Source organism: Notothenia rossii (genome assembly GCF_949606895.1).
Source record: "Notothenia rossii genome assembly, chromosome: 5".
Taxonomy (NCBI): Eukaryota; Metazoa; Chordata; class Actinopteri; order Perciformes; family Nototheniidae; genus Notothenia; species Notothenia rossii.
The window spans coordinates 27,605,233-27,619,324 of NC_136903.1; the positions used below are offsets into that span (position 1 = coordinate 27,605,233).

Consider the following 14,092-nt stretch of genomic DNA (forward strand, 5'->3'; position numbering starts at 1 on the left):
GACCCTGATTTATAGCGGTGGAAAGAGAGGAGAGGGTGCGAAGGAGAACTTTTTTTTCGTCTTCTTCTGGCTGTTGTTCAACTTTCCAAACTTTAATTAATTTACAAGTTTAATGTGAATACTGTGCAATCACAGCCACCCAAGAGGAATGGGCCATGTAGGGCAGCAGACTGTGTGACCAGAGGCCTGAGGGATGGAGTATCAGGGGCCAGGAGCACGGAGGAATGGAGATGAGGGGGCACGGGGAGGAGAAAGGGCCATTGAAGGGGGTGAGAGGCGCACAGGCCAGGCCAGCCAGCCGCTGCTCACAGGGAGCTTTCCATCGCAGGCGTCCCCACTCAGCTACATACACTGTTTATCCTCAACATGAATATCAATGAGGGCCTCCTAAAATACGGCCATTCTTCCCCCCACATGCAGCAGCCACCAGGCCGGAGTGTCAGCCTGCGTCGGCTGCACGCGCGTGTCCTTGTTCTGCCACAGACCTGTCTTGTCTTGAGTGCGAAAAATCAGCTTGCTGCCCACTGTCCGCCACTCAGCTCTCCCACAAACCTACTTCTATGCTGTGTGTGTGTGTGTGTGTGTGTGTGTGTGTGTGTGTGTGTGTGTGTCTGCATCTTAAAACATGCAGGCATCAGTGCATTGTTTATTGCCCGTGTCTCTTAGGTGTCCGCCTCCTTGCCTGTCAGTCTGCCCTCACTACACACGTACAGTAAATCCGTGTATGCCTTTGTCCTTTTAGCCCTCTATAGAAAGTGGTGCTCTTACAGCAGTGATGTAATGCTGAGGGGCTTTGTGTGCTCTTTCCTCTTGGCTCGAGGTAGCCTTTAATAAATCGCCCCTTGGCAGAGGCCCAGCGGCTAACACAGGGGTGTATAATAAGTTCATTTATTTGTCAACACTGAGCCCACAAGATGAGAAAGCGCCTGGCTGTGCATGTTAAAAAGGCAGTGAGGGGCTGCCTTTACAGCTATCAAAGGGCCCACCTCTTTGATTCCACATTTCAAAAAAAAAGAAGGAAGAAGAAAAATCTCCTTCATGGCCATCACACGCAGTTTGCTTTGCAATTGAATATGGCAATATGTTAATGTGCAGGCTGTTTCCTTGCCCCCACTGCCCACTCCTCTAGCCCATAGGTGGCCCGGAACAGAGGAATACTTGTGGGGGGGGTAGATGGGAGGCGGGAGGTGAGGGTCGCTGGAGGGCGACTCTTTTCTTCTTCCAAACCCTCACAGGAGTCTGGACACAGACTTGAGAGTGATGTGCAGCGGAGTTGTCGACCCCCTCTCCTCTCCCACCAACCCCACCAACATCCCCTCTTTTCTCCTCGTTGCCCTGTTGCCATTCCGTCCATCCCTCCTTCTTCATCTTCCTCCCCCCGTCGACTCCCTATCCTCCCCCCCCACCCTGTCCGGCCACGCTCTTTGTCCGGCCTGTCTCTCTGAATTGGTATCAGCAGAGAGGGGATAGATGCTGTTTCGCTCAATTGGGTGAAATTAGGTGATGACTCGGGACAATGGAGTCACACTCTCCTGCCTTCCCTCTCGCTGGCCCGCCACTCTATTAATATGCTAAAAGATAGGAGGGCTGCCAATGCAAACCGCTGCCTGTTGTAGCAACAAAGACTGAGGCATGTGTGCCATTCACTGGCCACATCTAAGCAGGCCATGTGTTGTCAAGGAAGAAAGGTAGAAGTTGAGCAAGACATAAAGAGAGAATAGAGAGTGTGTGTGTGTGTGTGTGTGTGTGTGTGTGTGTGTGTGTGTGTGTGTGTGTGTGTGTGTGTGTGTGTGTGTGTGTGTGTGTGTGTGTGTGTGTGTGTGTGTGTGTGTGTGTGTGTGTGTGTGTGTGTGTGTGTGTGTGTGTGTGTGTGTGTGTGTGTGTGTGTGTGTGTGTGTGTGTGTGTGTGTGTGTGTGTGTGTGTGTGTGTGTGTGTGTGTGTGTGTGTGTGTGTGTGTCTTGTGAAGAGTAAAACTCTCTCTCTCCCTCTCTCTCCCTGTATGCCAGTTGCCTTGCCTTTTCGGGCTTCTGGCCCGTTCACAAGCTGTCTCATTTGCATTACGAATGACAGTGAGGGGAGCTAACAAGGTTATTGGTCTTTGAGACGCACGCCTGTGACCACACGTGGAAAAAGGACCTACAGCAGTGAGCATTGGCAGAGGCACTGAGCCTCTTTATTCCTCCCTTTCCAAGTGCTATGGGGCTTTTTTCAGAGAGCACACGATTTACTCAGGAGATGGAAGAAAAGGGGCCGGGCTGGGGAAAGGGGGATTGGGGTGGTGAGCGGGTGAGGGTGGTTGCTTTTCAGCTCCTTTACAAGCCAAGTGAACCCTCATTATCCAGGCCCCTGGTCATTAGTGAGCGCTGCGTTCAGGCCCGCTACAGTAGAAGGATTATTTATTAGCTGACTGCTAGATTACCGAATCATATTGTCTGTACCCTTTTTGTGGAGCATATGGATTGAAAAGTGACATTTAGAAACTGCACCAGGTGAATCCAGAATCCAGTGTAAATCATCTCATTTAACCACGGATCGGAAGATTTTAGTTCCGTGCTTACCATAACAATATCATTTACAAATAGCACTGGAAACTCACTTGGTATTTCTTTCTCTAACAGATTTCCGATTCGCCATGTACCCCCCCTCCATGATTGCAACAGGAAGTGTGGGGGCAGCGATCTGCGGCCTGCAGCTGGATTCAGCTGACCAGTCACAGTGGGGCGACAGTCTGACAGACCTGCTGGCTAAAATCACAAACACAGAAGTGGTGAGTTTGGACAAGACACATATATTTTTCCTAAGAAAAGAACTTTATAAAACTCTTATTAGTCAGGGTTAACACATTAATTCCTGTGTCTGGAAATTGTTTGGGTGGATGTTTCTGAGTAATATCTGAATGAGTAAATGTTAGTTTGTCGGCCAAGTGAGGTGGTCATCGGTATTTATCTTACTACATTATCACAGTAACTGTGTGATTCAAAGCTGAATCCAGCTGCTGTTCTGTCTAATCTGCCAGTGAACATCTCTGGTAAGATTCCACAATTTGTGTTTCAAATGAAACACACAGTTTTACAATCTGTCTTGTTCTACTAGACTCTCTGAGGAAAAATATCCCTATTATTTATGTCAAAGGTTAAGAAATGCCACATGTTGGTAGAACTTTGCAACAGAGAGAAGTTGAAATGTTGAAATGTTACACTCAGATTTTGACTTCTTCCCTTGGATTACGCTTTCCACAAACCCTTATTTGGGAGAGTGGGGGACAGCGGCCAATATTTCTCATGAAATTACCAAAAAGACGGCACCAAACTGAGATCATAGGAAGAAATCCTGAACTGCATCATTTTATTTGCAGTCTCTTCTGTCATACACTTGACCAGAGAGGTCTCATGAGGCAGGTTTCTCCTCCTCTCCATCAGTCCCCCCCTCATATAAAGACTCCTGTAGATCGAGCCAGGTTGAGAGCATATACAGTGTGCTCGGCGGCTGACAGGAATGCTAGCCAGGCCGCTGTGTGGCTGTCTGGGTACAGCGAATGTTGCGGTGGTGGGTGAGTTGAGTCCAAACACAGGCAGGGCCTCTTCTGACTCTGAGATGCCTGGCTTTCATCACGCGGATGGGAGAGGGCTTCAGCTCGCTATAGCTTACTGTAAGGGAGCTTGTGAGGTGATCGCTCTTTATTAGTCTCTTTGGAGAAATTACTCTTCTGCATTGGAACGATCCTAAGTATTCAGGAGCAGGGGGCAGGGAGCTGGTGCAGTTCTGAGGCCTTGGCAAGAGGGTTCCTAATACCAAACATGATGAAAAGGGCTTTTAGTTATTTAAACATGAGTGTTCATGTGTGCTCGGTGCAGAGGGGGCAGATCAAAGGGCATGACACGGATCCCAGGCCTCAGCCCTGGTATGTTAAATTCTGTCCCAAAAGGAGGCGAAGTAGGAGGAGGAGGAGGTGGAAGGAAGCTGTTGAAATGTGAAAAGGACACTGGGTGTGGGGGGGTGCGGGAATCATGCCTCCCTCGCGACAATCAGCCCTCTCTCGTTGCCTCCTATGGTCCATGTTGCAGCACTGCAGGAAAGCATGGCTCCCTCTGGTGCGAGCTGTGTGAAGTCTCGCTCAGCAGCTGAGGAAAAACAAATAGCTGACCTCAGCAGCATAGGGCCTCAGTGTGTTTAGGCTGCAAGGTCTCAGACTTGAGGGAATTAAGTCGCTCTCTGTCTCTATGATCAACTCCTCACATTCCTGGATTCAGACAAGCCATGGCTCGCAGTAAACACACGAGGCAAGGCAGAGGGCGCCCTTCCTAATTCAACATATATGAGAGGCTTTAGTGTAAACTGCTGAAAAGCCAGCCAAAGCTAAACAGATGCTTACTAACTTACTTAAGACTTGTGCCCCACTTCTTCTACAACTAAAAAACGAAATGACAGAAGTGTCATAGGTGTCTTCAGTGCTATTAACGCTGTTTATGCTTTAACAACAAAAGAGGAAATGGTGAGCGTTAGACTGTGTCAATGTGTCATGTTCACACTTACCCTACCTTCTTTTAACAAAAGCTGTACCCCTTAATACGTCAATTCAATACCCAAGGGTCACCTCAACCTGAATTTGGACCGCAGTCATCCGGGTGGTGGGGTGAACCTGAGTCTAAATGTGTACACACACTGTGTTTTCTGCGTCTCGTAGCCAACGGCCAAAGAGCCAGGCAAAATATGAAGGCAAAGCAAGTTTCTTCAGCCTGCCAACAGCATCATGGCCACCCCCCGCCCCCTGCTGGCATCTGTGGTATCCAGAAGCTGTGGTTTTCCAGTGGAAATGAGATAGGGCCAAGTCACCGTCTTGGCCAGCTGGAAGAATTTGTGTAGCCTCAGACACACCTGGTGTGACCGAGAGGAGCGGCCTGTTAGGGACTAATGTGAGGAGAGAACATGTGCATTTTAGTGAGAACGTTTCTGGTTTAAAGCAAGATCAGTTGTGACTCCTTCAAACTGCACATGTCATCTGAAATATGAGAAGTATACGTTACAACACAGCATTTAGTTAGTACATGGAGACCAAGTGTGTAGAGCCTCCCTTTATTCGTGAATGATAACACAGGAAGTAGAGGTTAAAGGAGTGCAAGGGTTAAAGACCACCACTTCCTAGATGTGATCGTTTTGAGTCGATTTCTCAGTCTCTCATTCATCTTTTCTTTTCCGGTCAGGGTCACACACTTAGACAACGGAAACACATTTCCCCGTTTCTCCCTCTCTTCCTGTTTTCATTCCTCTTTTTTAATCACTCTGGTTTGCAATGTGGCCCTTTATCACAGATGTTCTCATACAAGCAGCAGGATGGCTAGACTCAATTGAAATGTGATTTTTTCGGACGGAGGAATGTTGGGGCCAAAAACGCTTGCAACAAAGATGCATTTATTAAGAAAGATTATCTCTATTATTAACACATCCTGTGGCGTCACCACTTGTGGTGTTTCGGCATGCGGGCTAAAGAAAGTGAAAGGTCACATTTTCTATTGTAACTTGTGGAAATTCAAGTCATGCGGTGACTCCTTATTTCCAGTGTCAGCCTCCGGATATTTCGTTTTTAGGATTCCCCGAGATCTCCAGTGTGTTTGTTTCATCTGTCTGACCACCAAGTCCTCCCAGAGTAGCTAACGCTGTCTTTGTGGTACAGTCAGCAGTTAGATCACATTCCATGGCTTCACTTCATTTCTCCCTTTCTGGTTTTGTCTGTCTGCACGACTTCCCCCCTTCTGCCAGTGTCACAAAGGCCGCCCAGGGATAATGTGCATGCCTTGATTTGTCAGATTGTTGCAGTGTGATGTATGTTTAAGGTTCCGCCTGGGGAGGATCTGAGCTGATTATGTGTTTTCCGACCTGCAAAATAAGATGTTTCAGTATAGCGCTACCTCCCATGGCCAACTTATTCAGTGCTGTTGCCCCCCTCAGAATACAAGTACCTCAGGGCGTCTCTGAAAAAAAGTATTGGTGTTTCCAGTAGTAACACATTGAAGTCATTAAAGTTTCTCGAATGAAGCCCATGGGGCTTGGCATCGGTTCGCAACTGCCGCTAGAGTAGCGGAGACGGGGGGAGAATGTCTTTTAAGACGTGAAGGCGTGCATTCTTGCGGTAAGACACAGGCAGTTCCTTTACATGTTCTTCGCTTTACTTAATTTTCTCACAGGAATTGAGATTTTATGACCAATGGGGCAAATGTTGGTGGGAAGGCTGTGTGTGTGCGAGTGTGCACACGCCCATGTCAGCGGCAGACCTCTGGATGAGATTAAGGGACAGACGCTGGTCGGGTTTCCTCCACGTCAGGCCAATTGCCGAGGGAAACGTTCCCCAGAGGCACCCAGCCCAGACCAGTCCAACCTCCTCAACATCAAATCATTCCTTATGGACTGGAACCAAAACAAGAATCATTGGTAGAGGTACAAAAAAAAGAAAAAGGGAAGGAATAAAGAAAGGAATTACTTCATGCAAACTTCAAATATCAGCATAACCCAATCAATCCAAAAAATATTTGTATGTCAAAAAAGCATATGTAAAAGAGATTCTACTTCTTAAGAAATCCTCCCTAACATCGTCCACATGTACATAATTTCAACAAATCACCAGTCTAGAAAGTTCTGTTAAAAGTCAGAAAACTCATGTAGTTTCCTTTCAACAACACAGTACATGTCTCACCCTGCACTGTGTCATGCTGCTTGACCTTTGACACTGTGACCTTTCCCTCTCTCGCCCGTGAGCAGCTACCAATCCTGATGTGAGTGGCTTCAGTTCTCATTTCTTCAAGGCCCAGCGGCACCAGGAGCTGGAACACAGGCTCAAACTGTGGCCCATCGGGTTTAAATTAGCTGTAAATTTCTGCTCCACCACTGCTACACTTTCTCCCATCCCTCCGGCCATGGGGCGCTCTCAGTCGGTTTCCCACAGACCCCGGGTGCTAGAAGGCAGGGGGCTGTGTATGTGTGAGCGCGTGTGGAGCTAGTTGTGTTGTTGTGTTTCGCCACCAGAGTGTGGCCTTTATCAGGCAGCTTTCATATTAGTTTCTTGTTTTGGAAGTGTAGTTCCTCACTCAAAAACAGTTTGACCTCCCTTTGACGCTCCTGCAACCAACCCATTTAGCACCTCTCTTCCCTTTAACCTCCCCCATGTCTCCCCCTCCCCAGTGAGTTGCTCTCCCCCCAAGTCCCCTCTGTCAACCCTCCATCAGGGAAGGATATGAGGGCTCAGCGCTGTTGAGAGGCTCCTCTCCCAGGTGGATTCTTAGATTGCGGCGGCGGCCTTTGAAGGTGAAAGGAGAGCCGGCCGGGTCTCAGAAGGATCCCTGCAGGCAGCCAGGCACACAGACTGGCTCTCGTTAAAAAAGCACCACCTTTGTGTTCCCACAGGAGGTGGATGTAATTAACATAGCTTTAGTACTACCTGTGTTTTCAACCGCCGTTGTCAAGGCTACTTCTGTTTGGGTTGTGTGTGTGTGTTTGGGAATGCTGGGATAGGTGGGTGTTTGGATGGGGGAGGCAGTGGTAAGCATGCACGGGGGGCCTGAACATGTTAATGCACATGTGTGTGTGCACATAAGAACTATAGGGGAGGTGTTCAGTCCACCACCCTGGTGGGCTGATGTAATGCTTAGGTCTGCTCCGTGTCTGGGTTCAATCTTGGCTGTAGATGGAGCAGTTAGAAAAGTTGGTGGTCATTTAAAGAGGCCCTATTCTGCTAATGTTGAGGTTCATATTAGTATTTTGTGCCTCTACTGTGACATGTATCCATGCTTTGATGTTCAAAAAGCTCTATATTTTTCTCATACTGCCTGTGCTGCAGCACCTCTTTTCACCCTCTGTCTGAAACCAGAGTCCAGTCTACTCTGATTGGTTAGCTGGCCGGCACTGTTGTGATTGGTCAACCGCCAAGTGATGTCCCGCCCCTTATCCTATCACATATAATGTGTTGGAGCGCTAGCCAATAGAAACCTCCATTTTATTATAGTGATGTCAATATTTCACGGAAGTAAACAAAGAACTACAATGGAGGCGTTTAATTCTTGAAGTGGTTGCCTGTTATAAATACCTTGGTATCTGGCTTGATAATTGCCTCTCTTTTAAACCTCAGCTCAATAATCTGCTTAAAAAGCTGAGGGTGAAGCTAGGTTTCTTTTTCAGAAACAAGTCCTTTTTCTCGCTTGAGGCCAGGAAAAGGCTCTGTGACCTTTTTACCTGTGCTGGAATATGGTGATCTGATCTATATGAATGCACCTGCCCATTACTTGATCAAGTTAGATGCCGCCTATCACAGTGCGCTGAGATTTGTTACTAACTGTGAAGTACTTACTCATCACTGTACCCTGTATGCCAGGGCAAGTCTGTTCGGAGACTCAGTCATTGGTACATGTTCAAGCCATGCTGAGTAAACTACCACCTTACATCTGCTCACTGATATCACAGAGAGTCGCAAGTAGCTATTGCCTAAGATCCCAGGATGTGTTTTTATTACATGTGCCAAGTGATAGGACTGACTTAGGCACTAAAGCTTTTATGTGCGCAGCTCCTCTAGCTTGGAACACTCTGCAATTTTGAAAATGAGCATTTTGGTTCCCCTGCATCATTTTAAAGCACAGCTGGATGAAATGATATTTGATACTCCTGGTACCTGTCTTTGTGAATAAGTTTGTAAATTGTACCCCTGTCATTATGTTGTATGTGTCCTTTTTGTTTTCTGTTACATGTGTAACCACTGTGCGGCAAGTCTCCCTTGTAAAAGAGATCGTTGATCTCAATGGGATTCTTTACCTGGATAAATAAAGGCTACAAACAAACAAACAAATTCTGACTCTCTTGCGCTTTTAATAACTTTAAAACTTGAACCACAAAAAATAAGCAGTTTTCCAATTTATATTAATGTGTTTCACTTTCTTTGAGTGGTAAAATTAAGCCAGTGTGATGAAGTAATTGATATTTTCAGATGGTGTCAAACAAGGCCAAAGAATGTTGAAAATTACACCTCAAGAAAGTTTCATTGACTTAATTTGGATTCGAAGTAAGAAGCTCCATTAGCAGAGTAAAATGAACATATGTGTTACAGCTTGTCCCCCCCTCTCTGGTTCTTTGCAGGACGTCCTGAAAGAGTGCCAGGAGCAGATTGAGCGTGTGCTGGTGAGCAGCCTACGAGAGGGCCGGCAGCAGCAGCAGCAGCAGCAGCAGACTCAGAGGGGCCCCAGCGGGAAGGGCCTGGACGAGCTGGACCAATCCACCACTCCCACAGACGTCCGTGATGTCAACTTGTGAAACACCAGAGGGCGTCGTTGCACAGGATTTACAAAAGAAAAAAGCATCATGAAAAAAAACCTCAATTTTCTTAAAAGCAGAAAAAAAAGAACAAAAGAACAAAAAATGTTTTAAAAAAAACACAAGCCCTTTAAAAGAAAAAGAACAATGCTTGCTAGTTTTTATTCTTTTTTGTTGTAGATTCTCTGTTCTTCAAGTCAAAAGAACCCTGCCCACAAAATCGATTTTCTATGATGTTCTAGTCTAAAAGCAACCAATTCGATACCAGATGAAGCCCTGAGGTGCCTTGGATAAACAGAAGGGAATCCAATCATTTTCTGCCTTTGATTGTATAATATGATCTTTAAGTTATATTTTAACCATAGCTTGATAATGAGGCTGTTATGGTAGAAGTTGTGGAAACCATTCAGAAATTACATGGGATCACGGCGGGGCTTTTTCTTTTTGTCTCTGATTTGTAATATCACTATTACATTTGTGGCCGGTGTAAAAGAGGAAATCAAAAGGTCCACACGAGACAGACAGAAGAAGCTTTGAGAACATTATGCTGAGCATTGGTTGGTCCCAATTCCATGGAAGAGACGGGATGATAATAATTAGCAGTAGTATTAGTTATTATTATTATTAATATTATTATTGGACATATTTTGGAACTGAGTAGTACAAATCAATAAGCTCCTTTTGTCAGGCTGCTTGTGTGTCTGTTGGTGGTTGCATTGTGTGTGTTTGTATGGGAGAATCCAGAGTGTGTGTGTGTGTGTGTGTGTGTGTGTGTGTGTGTGTGTGTGTGTGTGTGTGTGTGTGTGTGTGTGTGTGTGTGTGTGTGTGTGTGTGTGTGTGTGTGTGTGTGTGTGTGTGTGTGTGTGTGTGTGTGTGTGTGTGTGTGCTATATGTGATCCTGTATCTATATTAGCAGTGAGCGTTCTATGGCGTGAGGCACTTGAGTCGAATCGTTGACTTAAGGTCTCTGTTGAAAGACTGCGGAGCGAGTGGAGGCTACACTTTGTCCATCAGTAAAACAGGGCATCTATGCTACGTCACTGCCTTCATGCATTATCTATGTATCATGGTTCGTTGTTGGCCAACAATAAACTCATGTGCATGCACTATGAGTGGAACAGGTTAGCCATGAGGATATGGGCGAAGGGACTTTCACTTTCTAAGAGCATTTTTCCTCACATGAGGTGTTTATTACTGCCATTCTGTTAATGAAACATTACAGATTCTTCAATCTTTTTCACGTTGTTACGATATGGTGTTTCCTTAGTTGTGATGCCTAATGGACTCTCACATGTGTACGTAGCATGTGAAAACAGGACGATGTTAGGCTTTTTTAAAGTCTGGAGGACGTTTTTCGACTCCTGTATTAATGAGCATGGAGTGAGCAGGATATGGAGAGGGACAGTTTGCAACTAAGACGTCACTGTGGAACTTTGGAAGGCACACAAGTGCACGGCACAGTTTGGTAGGACAGAGGGTGTTAGTGGTGCAGGAGCATGCTGCTGTGTGGAGGATTTACATGATGACGAACAAAAGATGTCCAAAGGCCTCACCATAAAACTCTGATATCTTGCATATTTTGATGAAATCAACGTTGATTTCCCATAATTGATGTCTACAATGGCACAGCTTAGTGAAAAAGTGGAAATGAAATGAGGAACTAAGCGTGTACGCTGCCAGGTCATGTGAGGATGAACTTTCTTGGGGGGGTAGAAGAGTACAGGATGATAATATACTGTCAATGCATCTGGAGTCCCACATAGGGTTGCTTTCAGCTCCCCTATATGATTTCAATGGCAAAGCACTTTGAGAACATGCTCCCCAGGAGAAGAAGTCAGATGAAATGTTATGGGTGGTGATTGGAGGTGAATGGATGTTTTCTTTTTTTTTTCCTTGTTAGCCTTTTCTTTGGTATACTTTGTAGGGCTGGTTTCCCAATGGTCACACATATACCCTTGTCAAACGAGATTCAAATTAAAAAGCTTGCGACAAGAGGACATTCCGATAAGAAAAATAAAAAAACATTCCTGTTAAAATGCAAGTTAGTGGGGAGTCCGACCGTTTTATAGAAACTTCGACAAATTTAAAACTGAAATTTGAATATGAATCTGAACACGCTTACACACAGATCCATGTTTTTATTTTACTGTCAAGAAATGAAATATTTGTTTTTACTTGAATTTTCTTTTCTTCATATTTATCTGCATCACAGCCACAGTTAGTCACACAGGGCAGCGATGAGCTACAAAAGACGGTGGTGGTAACATCCTATTTGCACATGTTCTTTTCAATGAGGCCTGCATTTTAAAGACAGAGCAGAGGCTTTGTTCCGAACCACCTGAACTGATGCGTGTCGCCGTGGTCGGTCAGTGTTTCATGGTGCTGGCTCGTGTATTTAAGGCCGATTGTCTGTCAGTGAACACATCTGTCCCCTGTTAGCTTTGCTGCTTTAAATCATTTACAAGGGGGTTCATCAGCAAAACAGACATCAGCACAAATCAAGAGACGGATGATTTTTATTTTTGGTTTAACTGGGGCACAGCAAGGTGTCTTTGACTTAATGCTTGAGTTTTTAATGACAGTATGTGACTTTGCTGAGTGTTTGTTTGTCAGATTGAAGAGAAATGTGGGGATCTAATGTTGTTGTAGTGATGTTTTTTTCAGTAAAACTGGGCAATTGAATGACATATTTGCCGAAACATCCCCATTTGAATATTTGTAAGCTCTCTCCCAAACTTAACGGTTGTGATTTTTTTCTTTCCTGCAATTTATTGTTGCATGTGTTATATAATGAGATCACCATTCAATTTGTGTTTGATATATTTTATGGGGTGACCAGACCCGCAAAAGGGTTTTTCTAAGATTTAGAGATACTGTATTCCAAAGTGAAGAGAGGACAGAGGAGGAGGAGGAGGAGGAGGAGGAGGTGTAAAGACATCAAGAAAAAAGTGTCAATATTTTTTATTGAGTTATTGTTGTCTTTTTGCGCTGCTAAAAGCTATGAATTTGTTTCATTTATACAAAAAAAATAACATTACCTAGTTGTGATGTGTCACTTGAGTGTGCTGCTATTTTATAAACATTTGTATTATAATATAATTATTTTACTGCTAAAGAGATACATTCAGAAAAACGAAGTAGATGGTGATAGAAGAACATGAAATGAGTATTCGACTGGAAATGTTCTTTGTACAGTTTGCTTAGATAGCATGTCTCCTTTCCCCCTTTTTTTTTAATCTATTGCTCTCCTTATTCAGTCACATCGTGCGTCAGTGGTATTTCTTATACCTCAGGATTACTGGACAAAAGAAATCACAAACAAATCCATCACCTATACCTCTGCAGTTAGCCGGGAACGGAGGAAAAAGAATAAAGTGGGGGTGGGGAGAGCGAAGCAATGACAAATTAGAATCTTTGTGGAGGGTTCCCACTGTTTTAGTGGGGAAACATCTCCGCTCAGTGAGATGGGAAACAGGAAATATGCAAAGTTTCCACTTGGACTCTATATTGGAGGGGGCGGGCACAACAACATTGCTTGGGAAGTGTTTATTCCGTAGATAGTTCAATAATGTTCGTATCTGTTCATGTTGGTGCTACATCTGCCTTGTTGTGTGCGAGAGAGGGAGAAAGCATTCCTATGATGGCCAAAGTACACTTCTTGCTTTATACAACCACATGACTCTGAATGTCAGTCAATATGGATTCTGTATTTGAGAAAACATGTTTTGGTCCGAAATATTGTGTGTGTGCATCATTGTTACTTTCAAATTATAATGGGTTGAGCTACACTTGTCATGTGCAAGCATAAATATTCTGGTATGTGGAAGTGTCAATGGTGCAGATTTCGCTTTGGGACCCTCCCCCTCCACTATAACTCATATCATGTACCTCAAATGTCTGTTGCACAACCTCTGTTCAATAAACTTCTGCTTTAAAGGGTGTGACACCACATCAGCTCACTATTTCCCATGCCTGCTTCCTTTTAAGCTGTGTGTCTTAATGGTTTTAATCAACAGACTACATTGTTTGTGAGTCAGCAATGATACTGTAAAACAAAGTCCAGCTGTAGCACGTTTCACTTTAAAGTTACACACGCAGTGATGACGAATGTGGGACATTATCTTGAATATGAGGAAGACTAGTTATAAACACTCCCTGTTGAAGTAGAGGAAAAAGGGATAAGAAAAAACCTCTACCACATTCTGTCAAGTCCCTGAAAATGTGAATAACTTATTTACAACTTCATTCATTGATATGGTTACACATATAATGCTGTATTTTTTCTTGAGGTAGAAAGATGGATAGAACTTGGATGGACGCTTGTTCCAAAGGTAGCTCTGGCTTGACAACTACAAAAATGACAAACAAATGGAGGAGGATTATATTTCAACATATGCCCTCTAGTGGCAACATTCATTAAAACATGGCCATTTGATATAGACATCACAATGGGAAATGTCATTGCTGGAAAGGAAAGAAAACATATTTCTGTTTTTAATAGTATTTATTTTTACACAAAAACGTAAATAAATCATAGAAAATATGTCAATAAGTCAATATATAGTATGTTGAAGTAACATTAAAGAAGTCATAGTTATGCAGAAAACTATTGCGTAAAAAAAGTCATAATATTGTTGCAGAAAAAAGTATTAGTGTAGTATGTCAACAAAAATAAAAAAGTTAATAGTACAATAATATCTCCAGAAAGTATCATAAGTCAAAAATATTATGAAAAATCTATGGTCCTGTATGTAGATGTGAGGAAGCGTACACACTCCCTCACTAACATGTTGGTCTCAACTA

General features: G+C 44.2%; 1 protein-coding gene across 1 annotated transcript in view; it reads left to right on the forward strand.

Moving 5' to 3' along the window:
* Window positions 1-13,251, forward strand: part of ccnd2a (cyclin D2, a) — a 163,425-nt gene extending 150,174 nt beyond the window's left edge. The window contains exons 7-8 of the mRNA XM_079683275.1: window positions 2,620-2,768; window positions 9,116-13,251. Coding sequence (XP_079539401.1) covers window positions 2,620-2,768; window positions 9,116-9,289 — 323 coding nt within the window. The 3' untranslated portion in view covers window positions 9,290-13,251. The remainder of the gene's footprint in view (window positions 1-2,619; window positions 2,769-9,115) is intronic.
* The last annotated feature ends 841 nt before the right edge of the window (window positions 13,252-14,092 follow it).